The sequence below is a fragment of the Bufo bufo genome, chromosome 6 (assembly GCF_905171765.1).
Source record: "Bufo bufo chromosome 6, aBufBuf1.1, whole genome shotgun sequence".
NCBI classification, from domain to species: domain Eukaryota; kingdom Metazoa; phylum Chordata; class Amphibia; order Anura; family Bufonidae; genus Bufo; species Bufo bufo.
This window is the reverse complement of record NC_053394.1, coordinates 106,773,746-106,801,721: the sequence shown is the minus strand read 5'-3', so window position 1 is coordinate 106,801,721 and position 27,976 is coordinate 106,773,746. Positions and strand designations below refer to the sequence as shown.

General features: G+C 47.6%; 1 protein-coding gene across 1 annotated transcript in view; it reads left to right on the top strand.

Moving 5' to 3' along the window:
• GID8 (GID complex subunit 8 homolog) overlaps positions 1-27,335 on the top strand; it is a 29,122-nt gene extending 1,787 nt beyond the window's left edge. The window contains 7 exon segments of the mRNA XM_040436487.1: positions 2,089-2,211; positions 18,428-18,603; positions 18,605-18,625; positions 23,778-23,819; positions 23,821-23,975; positions 26,954-27,107; positions 27,109-27,335. Of these exon segments, the coding sequence (XP_040292421.1) occupies positions 2,094-2,211; positions 18,428-18,603; positions 18,605-18,625; positions 23,778-23,819; positions 23,821-23,975; positions 26,954-27,107; positions 27,109-27,129 (687 nt within the window). The 5' untranslated portion in view covers positions 2,089-2,093 and the 3' untranslated portion in view covers positions 27,130-27,335.
• Positions 27,336-27,976: the final 641 nt, after the last annotated feature.

Here is a 27,976-nt window from a genome sequence, read left to right as displayed (position 1 = left end):
TATGTGTCTATTTCCCTTTTGTTTCCGGGGTCTCTATCCACAACACGGGCACGGCGCCCATACGACCGTCTGAATGGGGCCTACTAGTGCTCCTGTTCATTGACAGCAAGCAGGGATCTTGAAGCATTTCTCGTTTAAGAATATACACTGGTATTGGGCATAGAAGCTCTCTAGGTTTTCCAGGTTAGGTCCGGGTGGTCTTACATCTGTATGTGTCTATTTCCCTTTGTCCTGCGGGTCTCTGTTTATTCCATTTCGCTTCTGTCCATTCCTCTCTCCACCCTGGGGGTCCCACCATGGCAATATGCCCGGCACTATGGTGTGGTGGTCCACCTCTGGCCTCAGAGTTGGCTGACACGTTCCTTGCACAAGGTCAGTCTCGCACCCCTCATTCCTGTCTGCGGACCCTTACCTGTCATATGTATATGACCTGTTAACACAAAGGGTATTTGTAGGACCACCTCTTCCAGTTTACAGTTGCTCATCTGTCAGTTCTATAAATCCAAATGGGTTTGGTGGTAAGCGCTTGGATTTCTGCAAGCCCCATTCAGTTGCATGTACTTTTGCAACAAATCTGCCACGTCTTTGACCTCTGCAGAGAGCAGTTGTGTGCGGTACAGGTCAGTCACCTCCTGGACAGTAGCTGACAAGTCTTCACCAAAAGAAATTAATTGTTGTACCCTATTGACAGGATAGGGGTGTATGTTCCAATGGGGGAGGAGGATCACTAGAATGGGGGTCCTGAGGAGTTTCAGTGTAGTACCACTCTATCCAATGGTTATGAGTTTGAGGGAGATAGCTGAGTGCTGTCAGTGAATGAAGTGGCAGGACGCATGTCTGACCCCTGCCCTTGTTGTCATGCTGATCACGTGGGCACTGCTGGCATGCCTGTGCAAACAGGAGCTGGTGCCACAGCTGTAATATGTAGCTGTGGGCTCACTGTAATGGTGGAGATCAGAGACAGCCGAGCATCCATTGAAGGACCCCACCCAGGTCAGGCTAATGTACCGGAATACGCTGTAGCTATATACCAGCACAGTATCAAAATTCCCCTGTGGAACATAAAAAAAAAAAGCCTGAGCTAGCATGCATTTCTTTTTGTAGTAGCACCGCAGAAAACTGTCTCGCACAGTTAGGGCTCATGCACACGACCGTCTGTATTTTGCGGTCCGCAAAAAAATACGGACGGCACACTTCGTATTTTGCGGAGCAGCAGGCCCCTAATACAACAGTCCTATCCTTGTCCGTAAAGCTTATTTTTTTGCGGAACGGAAATCCGGACATACTGAAACGGAATGTACACAGAGTAACTTCAGTTTTTTTGCGGACCCATTAAAATAATTGGTTCCGCATACGGTCCGCTAAAAAGCCGAAACGGACACAGAAAGAAAATACATTCGTGTAGGGCTGCAGCTAACGATTATTTGAATAATCGATTAGTTGTCGATAATTTAATCGGTTTAATCGGGGGAAAAACAAACCAAACCAAAATGACCAAAAAAAGGGGTTTATATGATTTTACTTGACAAATTATGGATGGCACTGTTATGGGGGATCTGTGGGTGGCAATGAAGCTCCGGTAACAGGCAGAGCGGGTGGTGGCGTAACGTCACTTACTCACGTGACGCGCCTGCTCCGCCCACTTTATGAATGGAGCAGGCGCGTAACGTGAGTTAGTGGCGTTACACCGCCGCCCGCTCTGCCTGTTACCGGAGCTTCATTGTAAGGTAATAAAGATGCGCTGATTTAAAGTTGGGGTAAAAGTTACTGCCGGTTAAGGACCTGCAGGCATAGCGCCTGAGCGCTCGCTCCTGCCTGCATAGCAATGAATCGGCCCGATTATTCGATAATGGGAATTGTTGTCGACGAATCCAGTTATCGATAACTTTGATTAATCGTTGCAGCCCTATATTCGTGTGCATGAGCCCTTCACCACCCCAGCATTTGTTGGAATTGCAGAAATCTGTGGCAGAAACCGCACAGCCATTAGCTTAGGCAGTTGAGGTTCTGTAATATATATTTTGGAAAAATAATACACCGCAATTAATTTTTTATCTAATTCTGTAAATGTTTTTCTGCCTTTCACAGCAGCCATGAGTTATTCAGAGAAACCGGAAGAGATCACCAAGGATGAATGGATGGAAAAGTTGAACAACCTGCACATTCAGAGAGCGGACATGAACCGACTGATCATGAACTACTTGGTGACCGGTCAGTGTTAATTGTGTGTGGAATTAAAGGGCCAGTAGACCTGATGTCTGGCTGGTGATATGAGTCACACCTATGGATGTAAATGTATCCAAGGTTCTCGGCACTGGACCTATGGCCTCATGCACATGACTGTGTACGTTTTGTGTTCCTCTAATCGCAGATCCACAAAATACAGATGTTGTTTTGCATTTTATTTGTGCACATTTATGGTCTGCATTTTCGGGCATATTATTTTTTTTTTTTTTTGTGGAACGGACATAAGGCTCCAGAAGGCACACGCATGATCCGTGTGCTTTCCACATCCGTATGTCTGTTCCACAAAAGGAAAGGAGTGGACCGTCATCTGTAGAAGAATACTGTAACCAGCCTCTCCTCAAACTAAAGGCTCATGCACACGACCGTATGCATTTTGCAGCCCGCAAAACACAGATCCGCCAAAAATCACATCATTATGTCAGTGTTATCCAATACATTCCAGACCTCTACGCGACCCCGTCAGTGCTGGGAGGTCAGGACGGCTGCTGCCGAATAGTCACAGCTGCCAGTCCGATGCATGGAACTCGCTGGTCTGAAAGGGGCCTTAGGGTCTCACTCCCACTTACTGATTGACAGCTATCATGCATATTTAGTTCTTATTCACTATTTAGGACCACCCAGAGAAAGCAGAGGTACTGATCCTTTTCCCATAAAGCTGTGCTCAGTATCTCTTGCTCTATATCTGAAGATATTAAAGAGGACCTGTCACCACTCTTGACATGTCTGTTTTAATAGCTTCATGCATTCCCCATGTAATAACAATTCTGGAGCATCTATTCTTATGTCTGTATGTTGTACCATTCCTTTATTATTTCTACTAGAAGTTATGAATGAATTGCTATTGGCCTTTGGTAAGTGTACAGAGGGGAGGTAACAAGTTGGGGGCGTGTACCTGCACAGTCTGAATATGGCAGCAATGATTGGATAGAGTGAGTCTGTGCAGGTACCCCCCACCAACTTGTTACCTCCCCTCTGTACCCTTAGGCTGGGTTCACACGAGCGTGTCCGGATTAGTTCCGGATGCGTCCCGGTGTGTTGCGGCAAACCCGCGCGAGTAGGAATGCAATTGCAGTCAGTTTTGACTGCGATTGCGTTCCGATGTTCAGTTTTTATCGCGCGTGTGCAATGTGTTTTGCACGCGCGTGATAAAAAAACGACTGTGGTACCCAGACCCGAACTTCTTCACTGAAGTTCAGGTTTGGGTTCGGTGTTGTGTAGATGTTATTATTTTCCTTTATAACATGGTTATAAGGGAAAATAATAGCATTCTGAATACAGAATGCTTAGTAGGTGATCAATTGAGGGTTAAAAAATAAAAAAAATTAACTCACCTTGTCCTCTTGTTCACGTAGTTCTCCCGGTCTTTAGTTCTTTAAAAAGATGAACTATGGGCTAAAGGACCTTTGGTGACGTCAGATCACATGCTCCAATCACAAGGTCCATCACCGCGGTGATGGACCTTGTGATTGGAGCATGTGATCTGACGTCACCAAAGGTCCTTTAGCCCATAGTTCATCTTTTTAAAGAACTAAAGACCGGGAGAACTACGTGAACAAGAGGACAAGGTGAGTTAATTTTTTTTATTTTTAACCCTCAATTGATCACCTACTAAGCATTCTGTATTCAGAATGCTATTATTTTCCCTTATAACCATGTTATAAGGGAAAATAATACAGTGTATAGACAGTCACCTAGCAACCGTGCGTGAAAATCGCACTGCATCCGCACTTGCTTGCGGATGCATGCGATTTTCACGCAACCCCATTCACTTCTATGGGGCCTGCGTTGCGTGAAAAACGCAGAATATAGAGCATGCTGTGATTTTCACGCAACGCATAAGTGATGCGTGAAAATCATCGCTCATCTGAACAGCCCCATTGAAATGAATGGGTCCAGATTCAGTGCGGGTGCAATGCGTTCACCTACCGCATTGCACCCGCGCGGAAATCTCGCCCGTGTGAACGCAGCCTTACTGAAAGATAATAGCAATTCATTTATAACTTCTAGTAGAAATAATAGAGGAATGAGACATACAGACATAAGAATAAATGCTCCAGAATTGTTAGTACTTGGGGAATGCATGAAACTATTAAAACAGGCATGTCAGGAGCGGTGACAGGTCCTCTTTAATATCTTCAGATATTACACACAGAGGGATGCCCTCGTGAGTGACACACACACACACACTGATGCCCTCGTGAGTGACACACACACACACACACACACACACACACACACACACACACTGATGCCCTCGTGAGTGACACACACACACACACACACTGATGCCCTCGTGAGTGACACACACACACACACACACAGATGCCCTCGTGAGTGACACACACACACACACACACACTGATGCCCTCGTGAGTGACACACACACACACGATGCCCCTCGTGAGTGACACACACACACACACACACTGATGCCCTCGTGAGTGACACACACACACACACACACACTGATGCCCTCGTGTAGGGGTGGGCGATATAGACGATATAGGCGATATGCGATATAAATTTGTGCCACGATATGGATTTTGAGCATATCGCCTATATCGCCGGACCGCGATATGATCCTGAGCCGGCACAGTGGAGAAGGAGAGGAGTCCCTCCCTCCCCACCACCAAAGACAAGAGGAGGAGGGGAGGGACTGACAGTAAATCATTGAGTTTTCCACGATCTCAGTGAGCGCATGAAAACTCAAATCCGATGGTATATTCTAACCCCCAGGCGTTCCCATGGTGACAGGGACGCTTGCCTGGGGGTTAGAACATACAGGGCCACGCCGCTGACAGTAGAACATTTAAAAACTAATCAGTAACTTTAACTTTATTAATTGGTGATCTCTTTACTGTATACCTTACTAGGTCTTAGCTCCGGTAACTAGTGATGTCCGGTTCATGAACGAATCGTTCATTTGAATCGATTCAGTTCAGTGAACCGGAGGAGTCGATTCACTTGAATGATCCGATCCGTTTGAATCGGCTCATCACAGCACACAGACACTGCAGACAGAGACGCTCAGCTCACCTCACGCTGGCAGCAGGAGCCTGAGGGAGGGACTCGGGAGGAGTCAGTAATATGATCTTAGAGTGGAAGAGCTGCTTCTGCCAGCCCCACCCCTCCCCGCCCACCAACCAATCACCGACCAGAGCTGAGGGGGCGAGGCCAGCACAGCACACTGCAGCTCTGACTCGAGTCCTCTGAGCCGTCTGTACAGGGAGCTAAAGGAATCGAATGAAGTCTCAAGAATCTAAAGATCCGACTCAGTCAGTGACTCATTCGATTCATTGAGTAGAGAAGAGCCGCGAGTCAGACTGTAGAACAGGTTACACTGAGGCTGTCAGCTCTTGTTGCAGCAGTGATAAGGAGCAGAGAGATAAGAGAAGGGACAGATGACACAGAGTTTAGATTACAGGATGAATTAAATTAACCCTTTAGAATCAAATTGGCTTCTCAGGAGATATATATGTTTAAAGGGCATATATAGGCAGTACTACTGAATGAGATGCCTTTAACATATATATCTCCTGAGAAGCCAATTTGATTTGTGGGATCTGTGATGGCACCGTTTAGGGGGAGGGGGGGATCTGTGGATGGCACCGTTTAGGGGAGGGGGGGGGGGGGGATCTGTGGATGCACCGTTTAGGGGAGGGGGGGGATCTGTGGATGGCACCGTTTAGGGGAGGGGGGGGGGTCTCTGTGGATGGCATCCGTTTAGGGGAGGGGGGGGATCTGTGGATGGCACCGTTTAGGGGGGAGAGGGGGGGATCTTGGATGGCAACCGTTTAGGGGAGGGGGGGGGGGGATCTGTGGATGGCACCGTTTAGGGGAGGGGGGGGGATCGTGGATGGCCACCGTTAGGGGGGGGGGGGATCTGGGGATGGCACCATTTAGGGGAGGGGGATCAGCTCCCTGCTGCTGTGTGCACAAAGCACAGGGCAGCAGGGAGAGTGGTAGAAGGTCCTATTCACCCTAATAGAGCTCTGTTAGGGTGAATATGACAAGGGTTCTACGTTCTAGCCCTTAAGGAGACTAATAGTTATTAAATAAAAAGTAAAAAAAAGTTTAAACACGCCCCCCCAAATATAGAAAACAATATATCGCAATATATATCGCATATCGCACATGCTTAAAATTATATCGCAATATAGATTTTAGGCCATATCGCCCACCCCTACCCTCGTGAGTGACACACACACACACACACACTGATGCCCTCGTGAGTGACACACACACACACACACACACTGATGCCCTCGTGAGTGACACACACACACACACACACACTGATGCCCTCGTGAGTGACACACACACACACACACACACTGATGCCCTCGTGAGTGACACACACACACACACACACACTGATGCCCTCGTGAGTGACACACACACACTGATGCCCTCGTGAGTGACACACACACACACACACACACACTGATGCCCTCGTGAGTGACACACACACACACACACACACTGATGCCCTCGTGAGTGACACACACACACACACACTGATGCCCTCGTGAGTGACACACACACACACACACACTGATGCCCTCGTGAGTGACACACACACACACACACACTGATGCCCTCGTGAGTGACACACACACACACACACACACTGATGCCCTCGTGAGTGACACACACACACACACACTGATGCCCTCGTGAGTGACACACACACACACTGATGCCCTCGTGAGTGACACACACACACACACACACACACTGATGCCCTCGTGAGTGACACACACACACACACACACTGATGCCCTCGTGAGTGACACACACACACACACACACTGATGCCCTCGTGAGTGACACACACACACACTGATGCCCTCGTGAGTGACACACACACACACACACACACACTGATGCCCTCGTGAGTGACACACACACACACACTGATGCCCTCGTGAGTGACACACACACACACACTGATGCCCTCGTGAGTGACACACACACACACACTGATGCCCTCGTGAGTGACACACACACACACACTGATGCCCTCGTGAGTGACACACACACACACACTGATGCCCTCGTGAGTGACACACACACACACACTGATGCCCTCGTGAGTGACACACACACACACACTGATGCCCTCGTGAGTGACACACACACACACACTGATGCCCTCGTGAGTGACACACACACACACACTGATGCCCTCGTGAGTGACACACACACACACACTGATGCCCTCGTGAGTGACACACACACACACACTGATGCCCTCGTGAGTGACACACACACACACACTGATGCCCTCGTGAGTGACACACACACACACACTGATGCCCTCGTGAGTGACACACACACACACACTGATGCCCTCGTGAGTGACACACACACACACACTGATGCCCTCGTGAGTGACACACACACACACACTGATGCCCTCGTGAGTGACACACACACACACACTGATGCCCTCGTGAGTGACACACACACACACACTGATGCCCTCGTGAGTGACACACACACACACACTGATGCCCTCGTGAGTGACACACACACACACACTGATGCCCTCGTGAGTGACACACACACACACACTGATGCCCTCGTGAGTGACACACACACACACACTGATGCCCTCGTGAGTGACACACACACACACACTGATGCCCTCGTGAGTGACACACACACACACACTGATGCCCTCGTGAGTGACACACACACACACACTGATGCCCTCGTGAGTGACACACACACACACACACAGTGATGCCCTCGTAAGTGCCCCACACACACACACACACACACACACACACACAGGGATGCCCTCGTAAGTGGCCCCCCCTCACACACACACACACACACACACAGGGATGCCCTCGTAAGTGACCCCCCTCACACACACACACACACACACACAGGATGCCCTCGTAAGTGGCCCCCCCTCACACACACACACACACACACACAGGGATGCCCTCGTAAGTGGCCCCCCCTCACACACACACACACACACACACACACAGGGATGCCCTCGTAAGTGGCCCCCCCTCACACACACACACACACACACACAGGGATGCCCTCTTGAGTGTGCCCCCCCCCCCCAGTATCAGTGATTGCATCTACTGCTGAATGTTTAGCCTCTCTGATGACATCAGTAGATTTTTGATTACACGTCTCAGTTATCTTTTGTGTTATTTTTAGAACCTCTAACGCCCTATTTGGTTGTCTGTAGGTATTGCATACTATTTGGGTCACCACTTATATTAAAGGAAATGTGTCACCCAAAATTTTCTCTGCCAGTTAAAAGCAGATAATAGCACATATCTTTTTTTTTCTAAGCTGTTTTTGTTTTCTGATTGCAGTTTTTTTTTAATTATGTTTCATGAACATTATTATGGTGGACGGCCATCTTTCCTGAGCCGTTCTTAACAGCATTTAGAAAGCATAAAAAAATTGCTTCACAGCAGCCCCATGGGCCATAGACACAATGGTCAGGGGGAGACATCCTTGACGTCTATGGGAGAGTTTTCTAGACATGTCCTGTGACCTGTGCAGAGGTTATTAACATAGTAACATAGTACATAAGGCCGAAAAAAGACATTTGTCCATCCAGTTCGGCCTGTTATCCTGCAAGTTGATCCAGAGGGAGGCAAAAAAAAACCTGTGAGGTAGAAGCCAATTTTCCTCACTTTAGGGGAATAAAAAATTCCTTCCCGACTCCAATCAGGCAATCAGAATAACTCCCTGGATCAGCGACCCATCTCTAGTAGTTATAACCTGTAATATTATTACACTCCAGAAATACATCCAGGCCCCTCTTGAATTCCTTTATTGTACTCACCATCACCACCTCCTCAGGCAGAGAGTTCCATAGTCTCACTGCTCTTACCGTAAAGAAGCCTCTTCTATGTTTGTGTACAAACCTTCTTTCCTCCAGACGCAGAGGATGTCCCCTCGTTACAGTCCTGGGGATAAATAGATGATGGGAGAGATCTCTGTACTGACCCCTGATATATTTATACATAGTAATTAGATCTCCCCTCAGTCGTCTTTTTTTCTAACGTGAATAACCCTAATTTTGATAATCTTTCAGGGTACTGTAGTTGCCCCATTCCAGTTATTACGTTAGTTGCCCTCCTCTGTACCCTCTCCAGCTCTGCTTTGTCTACCTTGTTCACAGGAGCCCAGAACTGTACACAGTACTCCATGTGTGGTCTGACTAGTGATTTGTAAAGTGGTAGGACTATGTTCTTATCACGGGCATCTATGCCCCTTTTGATGCAACCCATTATCTTATTGGCCTTGGCAGCAGCTGCCTGACACTGTTTTTTGCAGCTTAGTTTGCTGTTTATTAAATTCCTAGATCCTTTTCCATGTCAGTGTTACCGAGTGTTTTACCGTTTAGTATGTACGGGTGACTTGCATTATTCCTTCCCATGTGCATAACTTTACATTTGTCAGTGTTAAACCTCATCTGCCACTTATCTGCCCAAGCCTCCAATCTATCCAGATCCTCCTGTAGTAGTATACTGTCCTCTTCAGTGTTAATTACTTTACACAGTTTAGTGTCATCTGCGAAAATTGATATTTTACTATGCAAGCCTTCTACAAGATCATTAATAAATATATTGAAGAGAATAGGGCCCAATACTGACCCCTGAGGTACCCCACTAGTGACAGTGACCCAATCTGAGTGTGTACCGTTAATAACCACCCTCTGTTTTCTATCACTGAGCCAGTTTACTTACCCACTTACAGATGTTTTCTCCCAGTCCGAGCATTCTCATTTTATATACTAACCTTTATGTGGTACAAGGAAAGATGTTGTACAAGGAAAGACTAGATAAGCTCTAGCAATCCTCTATTGTGAATGGAGTATCCTGTCTTATCTATACACAGAGGTGATATCATTACAGGCAGGACTAGAATAATATCTAACTGCAGTACAGGACCAAGAAGTGGCGCCTATTAGGCTTAGCGGCCAATGCGAAAACTGCAGGAATTTGTTTTTGTTTAAATATAGATAGTGACGTGGAAAATTAACAATAACATCATCAAAAATTCTTACAAAATATGTTAAACATAAAAAATGTGATTTAGACAATAGGCAAATTTTTGATGATACATTTCCTTCAAATAGTAAACTGATCCATATGAGTGGCAGATTAGCAGAATTTCCTGATTATTAAATTCAGCAAACACTCTAATATGACCACATTTCTCGCTCTTATCATTGGGGGACAGAGGACTGTGGGTATAGCTGCTGCTAGGAGGCAATACTAGGCTAAAAAGTGCTAGCTAGTACTCCCCGCAGGCTATATCCCCTCTAGCCTGGAGAGAGCATATCATTTTTAGCTTAGTGTCGTAGGAGGCAGACCTCCCTGCTCTGCAGGGTCAATTCTGCTATTTTTTTTATGTTTATTTTGGTTTCCTTTTCAGGCTGGGGTAACAGGGCCGCCTGGCCTCCCTGTTTTCCCAGGGACCATGGCCCGGGTGAGCTTTCCTCCCAGTCCAGCTTTCCCGAGAAGAAAAAGAGGACCAGGCAGCCTCGCTCCCTGCTTCCCCCAGCCAAGGAGTCGCCTGGATCCGGGCCCTCCCTCCTTGGCAGCTTTGTGCCTCTTTGGCGCCCCCGCAGCTCAAGAGGTGATCGTGCTGGACCAGTCGAGGGAGGGTGAACAAAATAGGAGGAAGATGGGATGAGTAGGCCGGATTGGGGGAGTATTCCCCACTGCCCGGTCCCCTCCTTCCCTTTTTCCCCCCCTGGGGCCCTAATGTCCTCCTCCCTTGGGGTTTGGCCCTGGCTCCAGGGGGTCTTGGGGGTAGCATCACCTTCTGGTGGCCGTCCGCCCCTCTAATTTAGGCCCCAGTCTCTGTGCGCCTCAGCCCCCTCCCCCCTTTTTTTTTTTTTCCTCTCCTCCGGCTGGTCTCCGGTGTGCGCCCTCTCTCCAGGGCAGCCCCCTCTCCCCCTTTAGTTTTCGGCTGTCCGGAAGTGCTTCGCAACTAATTTAGCCCCCGGCTTCTTTTGCCCCTACCTAGGTTTGCAGCCGTCCAAGCATCCGAGTGCCTCGGGCTTGTTTCTTCCTCCTCTGATGGGGACTCCGGAGTGTGCCCTTCTTCCGGGGCAGCCTCCGCTCGTCCCGTTCCGCTTCCGGTTTTCCGGCGGCTGGAAGTGCGTCGCTGGCCCGGCCGCCACAACTAATTTAGCATCCGGTCTCGGGGCCTACTAGGCCTCATTTCCTCTGGACCCTCCCCCTACGCTTGCGGGGCGGGACCCTCGGCCACCGGACACTCCTAGGAGAGCGGGGTTCCCTCTTTTTTTTTTTCCCACGTCGGCATTCCTCTCCCTCTTCACCTCGGTTGGCAGGAAGATTCATTGGGGGACATCAGGACCTGGTTCCACCTGCAGCTTTTCTGGTAGGACAACCATATATCCCTCCAGCCCGTGTGACGCCCGCTACCAACCCCCACCCACTACGCTTGCACAAAATGCGAGCTTAAGTTTTTTCGCGGCCAGTCGGACTCCCTGTGTACCGCATGCCGTGCGCCCAGACCGGCCCTAGCCATCCCTCCTGAGCAGCCGGACCATGTGGAACCGGATTGTCTTGGGCAGTAGAGGGCCTATCAAAAGTTTCCCAATCCACCCTTTCTCTTGTGGGTCGATTGGTTGACCAGTCCTCACCTGCGCCTTCCTCGGGTGACTAACCTAGCAGCAGACCTTCTCACAAGTGGCCCAGAACAGGACACTTTTTTCCCTCTTCTGATGCCTCTGTGTCTCCACCTCCCCCGAGGCCATGCTCGGACATGTCCTCCCTCCCAGGCGCAACACTGTCCAAACGGGAGGTACTTGATTCAGACGACTCGGATCAGGAACAATCTTCTAAGATTGCTTCCATGGTAGCCTGGTCGTGGCTGTCCGCGACACCTGTCAGTTCAAGATGACTCGCCTTCGTCCTGCCGCCAGGGAGTTTCGTTTTCTCCACTCGAGACAAGCTTCCTAAGGCCTTTCCCTTGCATGACGATTTTTTGGTTGTCATTGCCAAGGCATGGGGACATCCAGATTGTCGTTTCAGCGCTTCTAAGCGCCTCAATCTGTATATACCCTTTTCTGCCAGACCTGGTCGCGAAATGGTCGTCCCCACCCAAAGTGGACCCGCCCGTCGCGCGTCTCGCTAAGTATATCTCTATTCCGTGGCCGATGGCACGTCCTTTTCAGGACCCCATGGATCGCCGGCTGGAGTCTTTACTAAGTCCGCCTTGCAGCCGCTAGCTCCGTGCTTCGTCCCAGTTTTGCCTCAGCGTGGGTGGCTAAGGCAGTCTCTGAATGGGCCCTTCGCCCTGCACCAGGACATCGTGGCTGATCTTCCCCCGGCGGACCTTCAGTCTTTGGCCCTGCAGATCTCTCAGGCAGGGAAGTACCTATGCGAGGCCTCTTTGGACGCGGGCGCTCTTGTTGCCCGCTCATCCACTCACAGTTGCCTTACAGCACGAGGTGTGGCTTAAGGTCTGGGCTGCAGACTCCTCGTCAAAGCGTTTCCTGACGGGGTCTTCCCTTTTCGGGTTCTCGTCTGTTCGGTACTCTTTTTGACGAGGTCATCTGTGAGGCCACAGGCGGTAAAAGTACAGAGGCTAGGGTGCCACCCAGGGTTTTTAATCAAGAGCAGAAGAGAAAACCGTCCTTGAAAAACCGTCCTTAAAAACCCCAACCAGCACTTCAGGATGGAGTGTCTCTGCTCCGTGGTTGCCTCTCTGGAACGTGGCAAGTTCTTTTCCTCGGTGGACATTCAGGACGCGTACCTTCACATTCCCATTGCTCCCGCGCACTAGCGTTTTATTCGCCTTGCGGTGGAGTCTCCCCACTATCAGTTCGTGGCTCTACCCTTCGGCCTAGCAACAGCACGGCGAGTGTTTACGAAGGTGCTTGCTCCTCTCCTCGCCCTTCTCCGTTCCAGGGGCATCACCCTGATCCCCTATCTGGACGATGTCCCCGACAAGGCTGTGACCTTCGGTCAGAAAAAGGACAGTTTACTCATCACCCTGGAACGTTTCGGCTGGCTGGTGAACTTCCAGAAGTCAGCATTGCATCCCAGCAGGGCAGATTACTTTCTCGACATGATCCTCGTCACGGCTGCGGCGACAGTCTGCCTCCCTCGGACAAGCGGTTATCCCTTCAGGCGGTCGTTTCGTCTTCTCCTCTGGCGCAGACATCTGTATGCATTTTGCATGTGAGTGTTGGGAACGATGGTCTCTTCCTTCGAGCGCTTCCGTTTGCCCAATTCCACACTCATCCTCCCCAGCGGGCGATCTTGTCATCCTGGGACAAGACAGAGTTCCTTGGACCATACCATCGCCCTTACTCCGCAGGTGCGGTCGGACCTCAGGTGGTGGCTCTCGACTCCAACCTTGGTCTCCGGCAAATCCTTTCTCCTCCCGGTCTCAGTGTTATTCAGCAGCACTGATGCCAGCCTCCTCGGATGGGGCGGAATCTTTCCACCTCGGACAGTCCAAGGCAATGGTCTCTGTTTGAATCCAGACTGCCCATTAACATCCTGGAACTTCGGGCCATTTATTTGTCCCTGCTTCATTGGACTCCTCTCCTGAGGGGACTGCCGGTCCGGATCCAGTCGGACAATGCCACAGCGGTGGCGTACATCAACCACTAGGGGGGGAACCCGAAGTCGGGCGGTGATGGCAGGGTCGGCCAAAATTTGTGGGCGGAAGAACATGTACCAGCCCGATCGGCAGTCTACATTCCAGGAGTGGAGAATTGGAGGACGGCGGACTTGCTCAGCCAGAAGACCGTGGAACCGGGCGAGTGGTCTCTGCACCCAGAGGTGTTCGACTCAATCTGTCTCCGTTGGGGCTGTCCGGACGTGGATCTGATGGCATCCAGGATCACCCACAAGCTTCCCACCTTCATCTCGCAGACAAAAGATCCCTGGGTATGCGTTATAGAAGCGCTGGTGGCCCCACGGGACGGCTTTTTCCTCCTGTATTTCTTCCACCCCCCCTCCCTCTCCTACCCCGGGTCCTTCGCAGGATTAAGAGGGAGGGCATCCAGACGATTCTCATCGCCCTGGATTGGCCGCTCCGAGCCTGGTACAACCAATCTCATCCTTCTTCTAGGTGGCCGCTTCCGCTCAGGGACGACCTTCTCTCTCAGGAACCTGTCTTCCACCAGCATTTAGGAATCGCTACGTTTGACGGCGTGGCTTTTAAAACCTGAAGCGGCGAGGTTTTCTCCGATGGAGTCGTTCGCACCATGATTAAGGTCAGGAAAACCGACGTCGTCCAAGATATATCACAGGACTGGGAAGTCTTTCCTGCGCTTCTGTGCGGATCGTCTCCTCCCTCCACTCTGTTTCTCTCCTTCCTCACAATCCTCTCCTTTTTGCAAATGGGGCTGGATTTGGGTCTTGGCCTTATTTTCCTAAAGGGGAAGGTGTCGGCGCATAAGGCCCCGGTTAAGACCTTTCTCCAAGGGGTGGCTCACACTGTCCCTCCTTATTGTTCCCCTGGTACCCTCTTGGGATTTGAACCTTGTGCTTGGTTCTCTCCAATCAGCTCCCTTCGAGCCTCTTGACACTTTTTTCTCTCTGCATTCTTTCCTGGAAAGTGGCCTTTCTGGTGGGTGGGTCACCTCCATCAGGCACGTGTTGGAATTGGCGGTTCTTTCCTGTAGGGATCCCTTTCTTATTCTGCACCAAGACAAGGTGGTGCTTCGCCCTGTGCCTTCCTTTCTTCCGAAGGTAGTCTCCGCCTTCCATGTCAACGAGGACATCGTTCTTCCCTCATTTTGTTCCTCACCTTTGCATCCTGGGGATTGGGCCCTCCACCAGCTGGACGTGGTTCGTGTCCTGTGGATTTATCTGCTTCAGAGTCATTTCGGCGTACCGACTCACTGTTATTCCTGAGGGTCCTTGCAAGGGTTTGGCAGCCTCCAAAAGAACGATTGCCAGGTGGATCTGCTTGGCCATTGCCCAGGGCGTATCGATCCCCGGGGCAAGCCTCCACCCCTCCGTATCATGGCTCACTCGAACAGGGCGATGGGCGCTTCTTGGGCCCATTTCCACCAGGCTTCCGCTTTGCAGCTGTGTAGGGGCGGCAACCTGGTCTTCCTTGCACACTACTTCCTTCCTCCTACAGCTTGTGCACAAACCGATATGCTCTCTCCAGGCTGGAGGGGGATAAAGCCTAGTGTCTCCTCCTAGTGGCAGCAGCAGTTATACCCACGGTCCTGTGTCCCCCAATGAACTCAGCGAGAGAGATTTACAGGTGAGTCCACAAAGATCTCCGTTTTTGGTGTCGGCCACTCACAATATCTTGACCACGTTCTGAATTTTTCACTATAGGGACACAGTTGTTTAAAGGGCTATAACACTGCAAGTGATCTGAGCAGCTGAGAGCGAGTTTCACATTTACGTTAGAAGCTCAGTTCGGGAGCCTCTGTCGCAGATTCCATCAAAAAGACCCGACAAAGTCCTGAATGCAGAACTTTTTTGTCCAGTAAAAAAAAAAAAAAAAATCTGAATGGAAACTGAATGAGCAGAGTAACTGAAATATTATAGCGGTTGAATATCACTCATATTGGTTGTAGATATCCTTTGTGATCATTGCTAGGGTACGATGAGGTCATTCATAATGCAATCTTTGTAAGGGTCGAGGCTATGCTTTTCTGAGGGATTGCTCTGGAGGAGCAATATTATATTTCTCCTGAAGCCCCACTGCGGGGATAATAGTAGTCCGCCAAAGCTGGTATTGCCTGGCTGCTTTCAGGTGCTAAAACACCAAGGCCTTATTGTTAAATTGGTTGTCCAGGCAAGAATGACTCCATGCTTCCCTTGTCAGAAATGTACCGCAGGCTACATAGTACACAAACCATAGGCCTAGTTAAAAAGGCCTTCTCTGCATGGGAAAGGGAGCTAGGCGTCCCAAATCTGTCTAAAAAGATCAGAGATGGTTTTGAACTATTAAGGAAGGCAATATATAATGAGCAATGGCGGGAGACCCAGCTGAGAATAAAGCATAAGGCCACTTATGCTTTCGACCTATCTTATAGAAAAGCTCCGACCCACTATTTGAGGCAGTGTCCTAAATGCTCATTACCAAAAGCAAATCTATTACATGGACTGTGGAACTGCCCAAACTTAACCTCCTTATGGTCCCAAGCAAGTGACCACATCAAAACAGTTTGTGGGGTAGATATCGCTGTGAACCCGCAACAATGTATTTTTTCAATTTATCCCTGTAGACCAGATGGGAGGGGGAGGGAAAGGGGGTGTGCGAAAAAGGAGTCCATATACTACTCACGGCAATCAAGAAAGCTATTTTAAGACACTGGCTCCAAAGTGAAACTCGTGTATAGGAGGAAGTATTAGGTATCTTGAAACATATGCTTCTCATGGAAAGATTGGAGATGGAGAGGTACAAAGAAAAGTCCATAGGCAAATTTGTAAAGAAGTGGAGAAAGTTTATTGAAGCTTCACTATCCGACTCAGAAATTCGGAGTTGATGTCTCCCTTCACACAAACAAGATGGTATTTGGAGGCCCAAATGGGAGAGAAATTGGGAAAACTGGAAATCTAAGATGATTAGGGCGTAATGAAGATTTCAAGGAGGCAGGATGCGAGTCTAGGTTCTACAAATTTGGAACAAAGCAGGCATACATGATCAGCAGTCTCAGTTTGGTTGGGATAGGGAGGGAAGGGGTGAATTAATGTTTTTGTTATCATGTAAAATGTCGAAAACAAAAGGTCTGTAAACTATGTGGATTTTAACTTTGCATAGATCTTTCAATAAAAATATATTTGAAGAAAAAGTAAATAAAATCGGAGGCGGTCCGACACCGATCAGCTGGTTGAAAAGAAGGCTGCGCGTCATGCCAGTGCTGCCTGCTCTTCATTGTTTACCTGTTCGCCATCACAACAGCAGCTTCTGGGGCTGCTCTGTAGTATACACTTGAATAGGAATGAGCCGTCCCATAAAAGTAAGTGGGACGGCTTCTTGTAGTTACACCTGCTCACCGCTGCTGTTGCGATGGCGAACAGGTAAACCAATGAAGAGAAGGCATCATTGGCACGGCGAGTGGCCTTCTTTTCAACCAGCTGATCGGCAGGGGTTATTAGGTGTCGGACTCGCGCCAATCTGATATTGATGACCTATCCTGATGATAGGTCATCATAAAAATAACTTTAACGAGGTTGTCTGGATTTAAAAAAAAACATGTTATGACTACAATAAAAAAGTTATAAGAAATCCGTTATTAATGTTTTTCATATCTTTTGAGCGTATAGTAATTTAGGCACAGAAAAAGTTTGGGGACCATGGTGGTAAATCTCCACTTACAGTATTTTCACCTCAAATCTATAGTTAAGAAATGAGAACCTAATAGAGCTAATCTAACCGTACCCATACGCGCTGGTCTTGTATCAATGCTTGATATCCATACTTCAAGATATCCCAGGTCACCATGCACACCAACATGGTGATAACTGCAAATACGTGTGCTGTAATCAGCTATGTGTGATGTGACACTGTCGGCCTCCATTTTATTGCATAGTCCTTGTTTAATTGTTACAATACAAAGCGTTTTATGATTTCAGAATACCATAGAAACGTCTGACAAAAAGCAGCAAACCAAAATTTGTGTCAGTCTTAAAACTTTTGGCCACGACTGTAGACACCAGTTCAAACCCTCTCTGAGACACCAATCCACTGCAGCCATAGCCTCAAGTTCTTGGCTGCAGCAGCGGGGAAGATAGTTCCCTGACTTAACTTTTTTTTTTTTTTTGTGTGTAATCCCTTTTAGGCAGCCTCATCAATTCATTAAAGGGTTGTCCAGCTGGGTATTTCTTTTTTAAATTAAGGGGTTGAATAGTTGAAAATAAAATAAAGCAAGCACTACTCTCCTCACCATTCCCCTGCTGCTTTTATTCCATTGCTTCCTGGTTCCCTGCTGGTCTCTAATCACTGGATTTATTGGATCCTCTCCTCATCCAGTGATTGCTGACTGGGCACACCAGGATCAGTGAGGTGCGTCATGATCCTTTTTATGTTTTTTTTTTTTGTTTTTTTTTACCCATTCTGCACCTTTTATAAATACCTTTCTCCCTGCAGCTCACTGCATACGGATTTAATATTGAGTTCAATTTGAGATGCATATTTCAGTTTTTTTAATTGGTTAATTTCTTCAATGCAGAGGGGTTCAAGGAGGCAGCAGAGAAATTTTCGGATGGAGTCTGGTACGAGCCCAGCGTAGACCTGGAGAGTCTGGATGAAAGGATTAAGATTCGGGAGATGATTCTTAAAGGACAAATCCAGGAAGCCATCGCCTTAATAAACTCCCTACATCCGGAGTTGCTGGACACTCACCGCGTACCTCTATTTCCACCTGCAGGTCAGACTAGGGGGGTGTGCAGGGTTTGAACGTGACTCTATACTAAACTAAAGGGTTACTGCTTATTCCCAGCATCCCATTCCCACACGTCATGCTCAAAGGAGTCCTAGAAGTGATGTATGGGGAGCTGTTTTGTGGGATATATAAACTTTATGAAAGGAAGGAACACAGTGGTAAATGGGATTTCTGGTCTTTGACCATAGCTTTTGACTTTGACCCTGCAGAGTTGCTGTCCTGTTGGGAAAGGAAGTCCCATGTTATTTAAAGGGAACCTGTCATCAACTTTATGCTGACCTCACTGAGGGCAGCATAAATTAGTGACAGAAATGCTGATGTCAGCGGTGTGTCACTCATGAGCTAAAAGTAAGTGGTTACCGAGAACCAGCATCATAATAATTGCAGCCCAGGCCTTGAAAAGAGTCAGATCTACCTGAGAAGAGTCCTGGTTATTCCTAATCTCCTGCTCTCCCGTCCATCTGCTGATGATTGGCAGTTCTCTCCTAGAGAGAAAGGGAGAAAACTAGGTAGAAGACAGTCATCAGCAGGAGAGCAGGGATTCATGAATAGCCATGACTCTTCTCAGGTGGCCGTGACTCTTTTCCAGCCCTGGGCTGCAATGATTGTGATGTTGGTTCTCAGCAACCACTTACTTTTAACTTTTTAATGACAGACCACTGAAATCAACTCACCTGTCTCTACTTTATGCTCCCATTAGTATGGGCAGCATAAAGTTGATGACAGGTTCCTTTTAAGTGTTTTCTTCTTGTTATGGTAGGCCCGACGATATCTACACTGTGAGGACCCTAGCAAGAAGCTCATCCACATGGAAAAGTAGTTCAGAGCATGTCATAGAAACCTTGGGGATTTAAAGCAGAAAAAGCCCCCCCACCCCCACCAGTTGATCTATTCTTCCCTTATATTATTACTTATCTAGGATAGGCATGTTTAAATTCACTTGGCGTTAGCTACCCAGCGACAGCCGTTGCGGCCAGGTTCTCTGAGTAGCGATGATCCCATAGAAATGAATGGATCGCTGCATCCGTAGCAAGAAATCTAGCAGTTTTTTTAATCGACCCTACTCGGCAAAACCTGGCTGTGACGCTGTTGTGCCGTGTAGCCGTACCCTTACGTAGATTTTCCAATAGATCCTTGTCTTCTGAAGTCTTGCCTAACACAGGACTGCTAATGTGATGCAGAGGGTTCCTTTTCACCAATTGCATTACTTACATTGTTTGGACACTTTATCCAAATAAATTATTTCTTTTTCCATTTACTAATGCCTACAGGAATATATACCCTGGTACATACTTTTGTATCCTCAGCAACAAGCAAATCTGCTTTACCAAACCTTCACCTATGTCACCTACAAAAATATTAAAAAAGATAGGACCCAGGACAAGACCTTGAGACCACCACTCGTGACATCTCCCCTCAGAAGGCGCACCATTACTAACACTCTGGTGTCCATTCACTAGCAAAGTGTGAATCTACTGAACTATTCGGAGATTAAGTCCAATCAAATATTTTATTAAAGTCCAGGTAGGCAATGTCCGTGGTGCCACCTTCACCAGCACTTTTGCGACATAGTTAAAGGGGTTATCCAATACTACAAAACTGCCCCCCCCCCCCCCCAATGCTGAGCCCCTCACAGGGAATATACTTACCCACGCGCCCCCGCTCCTGTGCCACTTCCCTGGTCACCGCACTGCCGCTGCTGCTTCTCCCCTTGCGCCGATTAAAACATCCGGTGTCTGGGAGGAGCAGGCGAGAACTGGGACGAGCCTCCCTAGCATCGTGGGTGACATCGGATGTTTCATCGGCGCAGGGGAGAAGCAGCGGTGGCAGTGACCAGAGTGGCACAGGGAGCGGGGTAAGTATATTTCCCTGGTGAGGGGCCCGCATATGGGGGGCAGTTTAAGTATTGGTTAACCCCTTTAAAGGAATCATCTGCCCTCGGTGAAACATCATGCCGTTTTTGGATAGCTGGTTTTTAGGTGGCCGGCTATCTTCTTTTTCAGGAGGGTTTCCATAATTTTTACTACTACTGAGGTCAAGCTATCTGGTCTGTAGATTCCAGCTTCTTCTCTGTTAACCTCCTTGTGGATAGGTATAACCGTTGGCCATTCTCAATCCTCAGGAACATCCCCTGTAAGGAGGGGACTGGTTAAACAAATCAGTAGGAGGAGCAGCAACCACAGATGGTAGTTCTGTAAGGATTCTGGGGTGAATGCCTTTCTGGACCCATGGCCTTGTTATACTTTAAATGTGTCAATTCACACCAGAACATCAGCCTCCTGAGCCTTGACAGCCAGCAGTAATGTCATGCCCATACAAGTTACAATGTTGAAAGCCACCTTCTGACAATACTGAACTATTCAAATGGTCAGCGACAGCCTTATCCCCATCAGTATAGTGACTTTGCTCATTTTTTCGTTTTTGTAATCCCAATTTATTTTTTTTTCTTCCTATAACTCATGGCTCATTCAGACGGGCCGTATGTTTTTTGTTTTTTTTTTGTTTGTTTTTTTACATGCTGATCGGTTTTTTCTGTGAACAGTTCAGTCTGTCGGCAAAAAACTGAATGCATAAGGAATGTGTTTCTGTATGCATTCCGTTTTTTTGCGGATCCATAGACTTGAATGAGGCCACGGAGCCGAGTTGTACTGACAAACATAGGACATGCTCTATCTTTTTTGCAGCGCCACAGAATAGAACAATGATGTGGACTGCAGACGGTGTGCTGTCCGCATCTTTTGCGGTCCCATTGAAATAAATGGGGTCCGCAACCCATTCCACAAAATGCGGACGGGGTGCGGGACAAAACATACGGCCATCTGAATGAGCCCTAATACACAGGCCTGCGATGCTTCACTGGGCTTCATGGATGTCGACATCTGGTTTGACATCACCCACAGCCCGCAGGTTGTGTCTAGCTTCCCCTTGCGTCCTGACAAATGATCATAAAACACAAGGGGAGCCGGACACCGCCGCAGCCTGTGATTGGTTGCAAGCGATGTTAAACTGGATTTTGACATCATGGACCCAAGTGGAGCTTTGCATGCCTGTAGGAGAAGAAGCAGGGAGCTGGCCCTGGGAAGTAGGTAAGGCTGGTTTCACACGGGCGTTGCGGGAAAAGGTGCAGGTGCGTTGCGGGAACATGCGCGATTTTTCAGCGCGAGTGCAAAACATTGTAATGCGTTTTGCACTCGCGTGAGAAAAATCGCTCATGTTTGGTACCCAAACTTCTTCAGAGAAGTTCAGGCTTGGGATAAAAAAAATAATAATAATTAAACTCACCTTAGTCCACTTGATCGCGCAGCCCGGCTTCTCTTCTGTCTCCTTCTTTGCTGATTGCAGGAAAAGGACCTGTGGTGACGTCACTCCGGTCATCACATGATCCATCACCATGGTAAAAGATCATGTGATGACCGGAGTGACGTCACCACAGGTCCTTTTCCTGCACACAGCTAAGATGAAGACGGAAGAGATGCCGGGCTGCGCGATCAAGTGGACTAAGGTGAGTTAAATTATTTTTTATTTTATTTTTAACCCCTCCAGCGCTGTTTTACTATGCATTCTGTATTCAGAATGCTATTATTTTCCCTTATAACCATGTTATAAGGGAAAATAATAATGATCGGGTCCCCATCCCGATCGTCTCCTAGCAACCGTGCGTGAAAATCGCACCGCATCCGCACTTGCTTGCGATTTTCACGCAGCCCCATTCACTTCTATGGGGCCTGCGTTGCGTGAAAATCGCAGCATGTTCTATATTCTGCGTTTTTCACGCAACGCACAAGTGATGCGTGAAAATCACCGCTCGTGTGCACAGCCCCATAGAAATGAATGGGTCAGGATTCAGTGCGGGTGCAATGCGTTCAACTCGCGCATCACATCCGCGCGGAATACTCGCCCGTGTGAAAGGGGCCTAAATCACCTTCCCTTTGCAGACTCAGCAGAATGGGGGAGTTTGCCAAAACCCCCTGATTCTTGCACAACCCTTCTAAAGTCTAATACGTTTGTTGTAGTGTATGATTGTTCACAGTTTCTTTTTATGTCAAATCATAAACATTGGTGGTCACTGGAACCCAAATGTTCTTCCACCTCAACCTCTGACACCAGATCCCCATTTATGAAGACTAAGGAGGGGTATTCATTAACATATATACCAAAAAATATTGCCGTATATAAGTCGCAGATTTTGCCGCAAAATACCATGCAACAAAATTTGTAACTTTTTCCTGCTCACGTCACTTTTCCAAAGTGGATAGAGAAGGCGTCATGGCGTAGATGAAGAAACGGGCAGGTTGTCAGGCCCGACTCATTTATCATTTTCCACACCAGTTTTTGGCACTGAAAATGGTTTAAATCTACGCCTGCAAGGAAGTTGGCATAGAGTTAAAAGGGTTTTCTGAGATTTTAATACTGATGACCTATCCTGAGAAGGTCATCAGTGTTTGACAAGGCACCCGCCCTCCTTTGAGCCCTGCAGCCTTCTCACAGCTTACCAAGCACAGCGCCGTACATTGTATAGCAGCTGTGCTTGGTATCGTGCTCAGCCCACTTCACTTCTTTGGGGCTGATCTGTGCCTGGGCCATGTGACAGATGAATGTGTGGTCACTCGGCCTAGGAAAAGCTGCGAGCGCTGCTGTCTTCTCAAACAGCTCATCGAAGGGGGTTCAGGCTGTCAGACCCCCACTGATTAGATACCGAGGACCTATCCTGAGGTTAGGTCATCAATATTAAAATCTCGGAAAACCCCTTAAGTCTGTTGCACAGCCTGCTGGTGGAAGTGCCAAACTTTTGTAGAAGCCTGTGACTCCTTGGCACTTCCTCCAGCAGCGCAGAGACAGACTTGAGAACGGTGTCCGCCTAAATGTAGAATGTTTTCTCCTCTGGTCGTGACTAGACTAGCTGTTGCAGAGATGCTCCTTTTAGTGCTTGAATTCTACTCCTACTCCTGCATAGATGAGCAGCACTAGAGATGTTACAGTCTACACCAGGCATGTTGAAGTCACCCATAACTACAATATCTCCCTTTTTTTGCTTTTTGAGAAATTTCGTCCACAAGCTTATCATAATCCTCACTTTGCTCTGGAGGCCTATTTACTATATACCGTATAGTCATCTACTCTTCTTCTGCTTCTTCAGCAACAACATCTCATTGAGCTGATCAGACAGAGGGAGACCGAAAGCCGCCCTGGAGTTCGCCCAGACGCAGCTGGCTGAGCAGGGGGAGGAGAGCAGAGAGTGTTTGACGGAGATGGAGCGGACACTGGCGCTGTTGGCTTTCGACAATCCAGAAGAATCTCCATTTGGTGATTTGCTGAACATGATGCAGCGGCAGAGGTAAATCTCCTTTGCAGCACCAGGGCAGATTTACTGTTCTATATGCTGAGTATAGGTTGAACAAGCGTATTTAGATCAGGCTGAATCAAGCACTGCTATCCTATACTCATGCAGTCCCGTTCAGATAGATCTCAAGTCCGTATCGGACACAAACGCATCCGATCATATGGTTTGTATGGCTTCTGCTTACCAGAATCTCGCAGAGCTCGGAATTGTTGGTTGATAGCAGAGCAGTTTATACATACGTGATGTTACTCCATAGAACCTTTTACGGCTGCTGGTATCTGTATTCAATCCCTGCACTAGTGCCGGCACTTTGATTTTTCTGCGCATGCGGGTTGGGAATCCAGGGACGCCAAGTCGGTATCGTGGCTGTGTGTGATAATCTCCAATACAGATGGTAAGCGCTTCAAACAACCTTATATTCAGCTGTATAAATGACGCTATGGCAGCATATTCTTCAGTTCACCAGACGCGTTTCGAAAACCATCATGGTTTTTTCCTCAGTGGTGTATAATCAAAGTGGGGGACCAGGATCGCTTTTTATATTGTTATGATCCTCACAAAACCTGTACTGGGACTTTACTCCGCCGGACCGTTGCTAAAAGTTGGGACTGGACTATGTGATGATTCCATGTACCTATTCATATACTGCATTTTTTTTTACATAATTCTATTTACTTACTAACTAAACCCCATTTACATATATCTTCCTAGGTATAATCCTACATGCTGGCAATACTTTCCGCATACTTGGTGCGGCAATAACTATGCTAGTACCAGTAATAAAATCGCATGAAATCAAATAAAATTATAATAAAGGCTGGCAATTAGTATATCTGCTACCAAAAGGAGGGAGAGCCATAGCGGGGACAACTGGGAGGCCTAGAAATGTAAAATGTACATAGCAGAAATCAAGATGAAAAGCAACATTGAAGGGAGATATGTGGTAAAAAAATATGACTTGTGGGACAGTGCATTGTGCTGGCCACAGGTACTGAAGCTCTGTCCTATTCCGTTGAATGGAGCGGATCGCAGAAACGAATGGACAGGTGTGGTGCTGTGTCTGGAAGAAAGCAGCCAATGTTTTCTAATATTGTACAACCCCTGGCCTAGTAGAGTCAATTCACATGGGTCACATTTTACTGAAAATCCACATAGGATTACAGTACAAGGCAGGTGGATAGCATTTTACAAATCCACACTTATGCCTATTGCAGCCAACAGGGGGCAGCAAAAAAACGTGTTTGAAGCAAAATTGTAACTTCCCCTACTGGGATTATTCTGCCTAGGAGTCCGGTATTGCCCCCAAAGGTAAAATGGCACTGCATTTCAACAAAAAACAAGCAGCCAATATTTCCTAGTACATATTTAAAGGGTAACTGTCAAATTATTTTAATTTTTTTTATGTAATTGGATTGGTCTGACTAAGTTTACCTTAGTTCCCTAATTAATACTTTTGTGTAGGTATTGAATTACCTAGTAATTGCAGCATGTTCTTTCCTTCCCCAGGCATTTCAGTGGTGCGGCTAAACAGCATTGCTAGGTGTCCTCTGTCTCCTATCTTCTATATACAGAAGATGGAGGTGTGCAGTAGCGGGCAGTCCTGAACGCTGCGTGCGCGCCTCCCGTGGACTGGGATAGTGCCAATATTTGCGATAAAAATTTGCGATCAAACTACTCAGGAGGAGAGGGCGTGTTTAAGTCTGGAGAAAAGCCGATTGGTTGGGTTCCCGAGATGAGCCCGAATTAAATTCTGGGTAGTTGGGGAGGGAGGTCTTGGCCCTCAGGGTAAGGGCATCGGCGGCCATCTTGAGAAGATAGTCAGAAAGAAGTCTTGTGAGGAGCGGTTGCTATGGACGGAGTCTTTATTAAACAAGTGGTATGTGAATACAGTAATTAGTGATTATGGATTATCACCACAGCAGCAACAACATATAGGAAAATTACATTTTGAGTGAAAATATGACAGTTATCCTTTTCAGGGTTTCTAGGCTTTTAATATTGACCTATCCTCAGGATAGGTCATCAATATCAGATTGGCGAGGGGCGAGACCCGGCACCCCCCGCCCATCAGCTGTATAAGAGAAGGCACGCGCCGTCTCCTGTCTCTCTTCCTGCTCACTGCAGCTATGTCTGTGGTAAGCAGGAAGAGAGAAGAGGCGGCACGTGCGCACTACGCATTTCTTCTCTTCATACAGCTGAAAAGCCCCGAAAAAACCCCTTTAAAGGGAGTCTGTCACCCACCTGACCAGTTTTAAACCGATCACATAGTTCAGCGGGACACAAAGACATGACGCAGATGGTACCTTTTGTTTCGTCTTTCAGATCATTCAAATCGTTTTTATGATATGCTAATGAGCTGCCTAGGGCCGGAGAGTTTTCTGAAAGTGCCCAAGTTCCCCCGCCTCACTCACGCCTAACTCCGCCCCTCAGTAAACTCTGGCCAGCCCTGTGGTGCTGTGACATCATATTTTCATATAGGCCGTTCGCGCATCGCTGCCTGGCCCGGGCATGCGCAGTGTTCTGCCCACTGTAAGCGGAGGCACAGAGATATGCAGTGCGCATGCGCCAGTTACTGGCGTGCAATCGCTCCTGGCAGTGAACTCTCCGCCCCTGGGCACTTGCGACGGCTCATTAGCATATCATAAAAACTACTTTTTGGGTGATTTGGATGATCTGAAAAACTAAACAAAGGTACCATCTGTCACTGTGTCATCTCTGTGTCCCCTGAAACTATGTGATCGGTTTAAAACCGGTCAGGTTGGTTTCAGACTCCCTTTTAAGGAAGTCATGGTGCTCTGTGTGCCCACTGAGGTGGGCATCTTATTGCACTGGCCTTTTATTTCAGTTTTGCATTTGCACCCTTATTTTTTGTTGTCAACAACCACAGGCTCTGTAGGTACAGCGTGCCAGCACCGCTTATCTCCAATATTCCTATGCGCCTACAGTAACCAGGATCTATTATGTCCTCACAGGTTTTGGAGTGAAGTTAACCAGGCCGTCTTAGACTACGAGAACGAGAGTCCACAACCCAATTGGGCAAAACTCCTTAAACTACTTCTTTGGGCTCAGAACGAGCTTGACCAGAAGAAAGTCAAATACCCCAAGATGGCCGACCTCAGTAAAGGCCACAGTGGAGGATCCCAAGTAACTCCCCTACCAGTGGGGATACCTAGAACATGTGCGACCTCCTGCATTACCAGTCTGTGACTGCAAACATCATTATTATATATTTTTTTGCCATGCCAGCACTAAACCTGGACACTTCCTTTGCCGAGACAGTTTCTCTTTGGGCACTGACATTTACAGGGGTCAAGGATCCAACAAAACCAAGTTAACCCCTGCAAGTTTAAGAAAAAAATATCTCAACTTTTTCTTCCCCCTAAGATCACTTGGCTGTCCAGTATTTGATTTCAGTTAATTGTCCTAGCTATCCAGACAGGAGATATAGGGGAGGAGGTAATAGTCTATGCATTTTTTACCACAGGAGTACAGAGTATTTAGAGTACAGTACCAGGAGCTTTTGACCTATATATTTATGAAGCCCATTTTTACCATAGCCTTGTACGAACTATATGAGAAAATTTAATTTATAACCTTTATTAGTAATGCGGCCCCTGTGCTTTCATTTTTTAATGTTGTGACAATTATTGTAGAAACATTGTAATTAGATACATTTGCTGTGGCTTGTTCTCCTCTATTAAGTAGATTATTTTTATGTATTATGTGACTGTTTGAGTTGTCTCATATGTATGTATGTATTAGACTCTCCAAAGAAAGTTTAGTTTAAAGAGTATGTCCGTATAGAATGAATCTACATAAAACGTTCAGTCACTGTGTACATACATTGCATTACTTATCTCATACTGATCCTGAGTTAGGGTACTTTTCACACTTGCGGCAGGACGGATCAACAGGCTCTTCACCCTGTGGATCCGTCCTTTCGCTATTTCGCCGGACCGCCGCTCTGTCGTCATTGACTATAATGGGGACGGGGA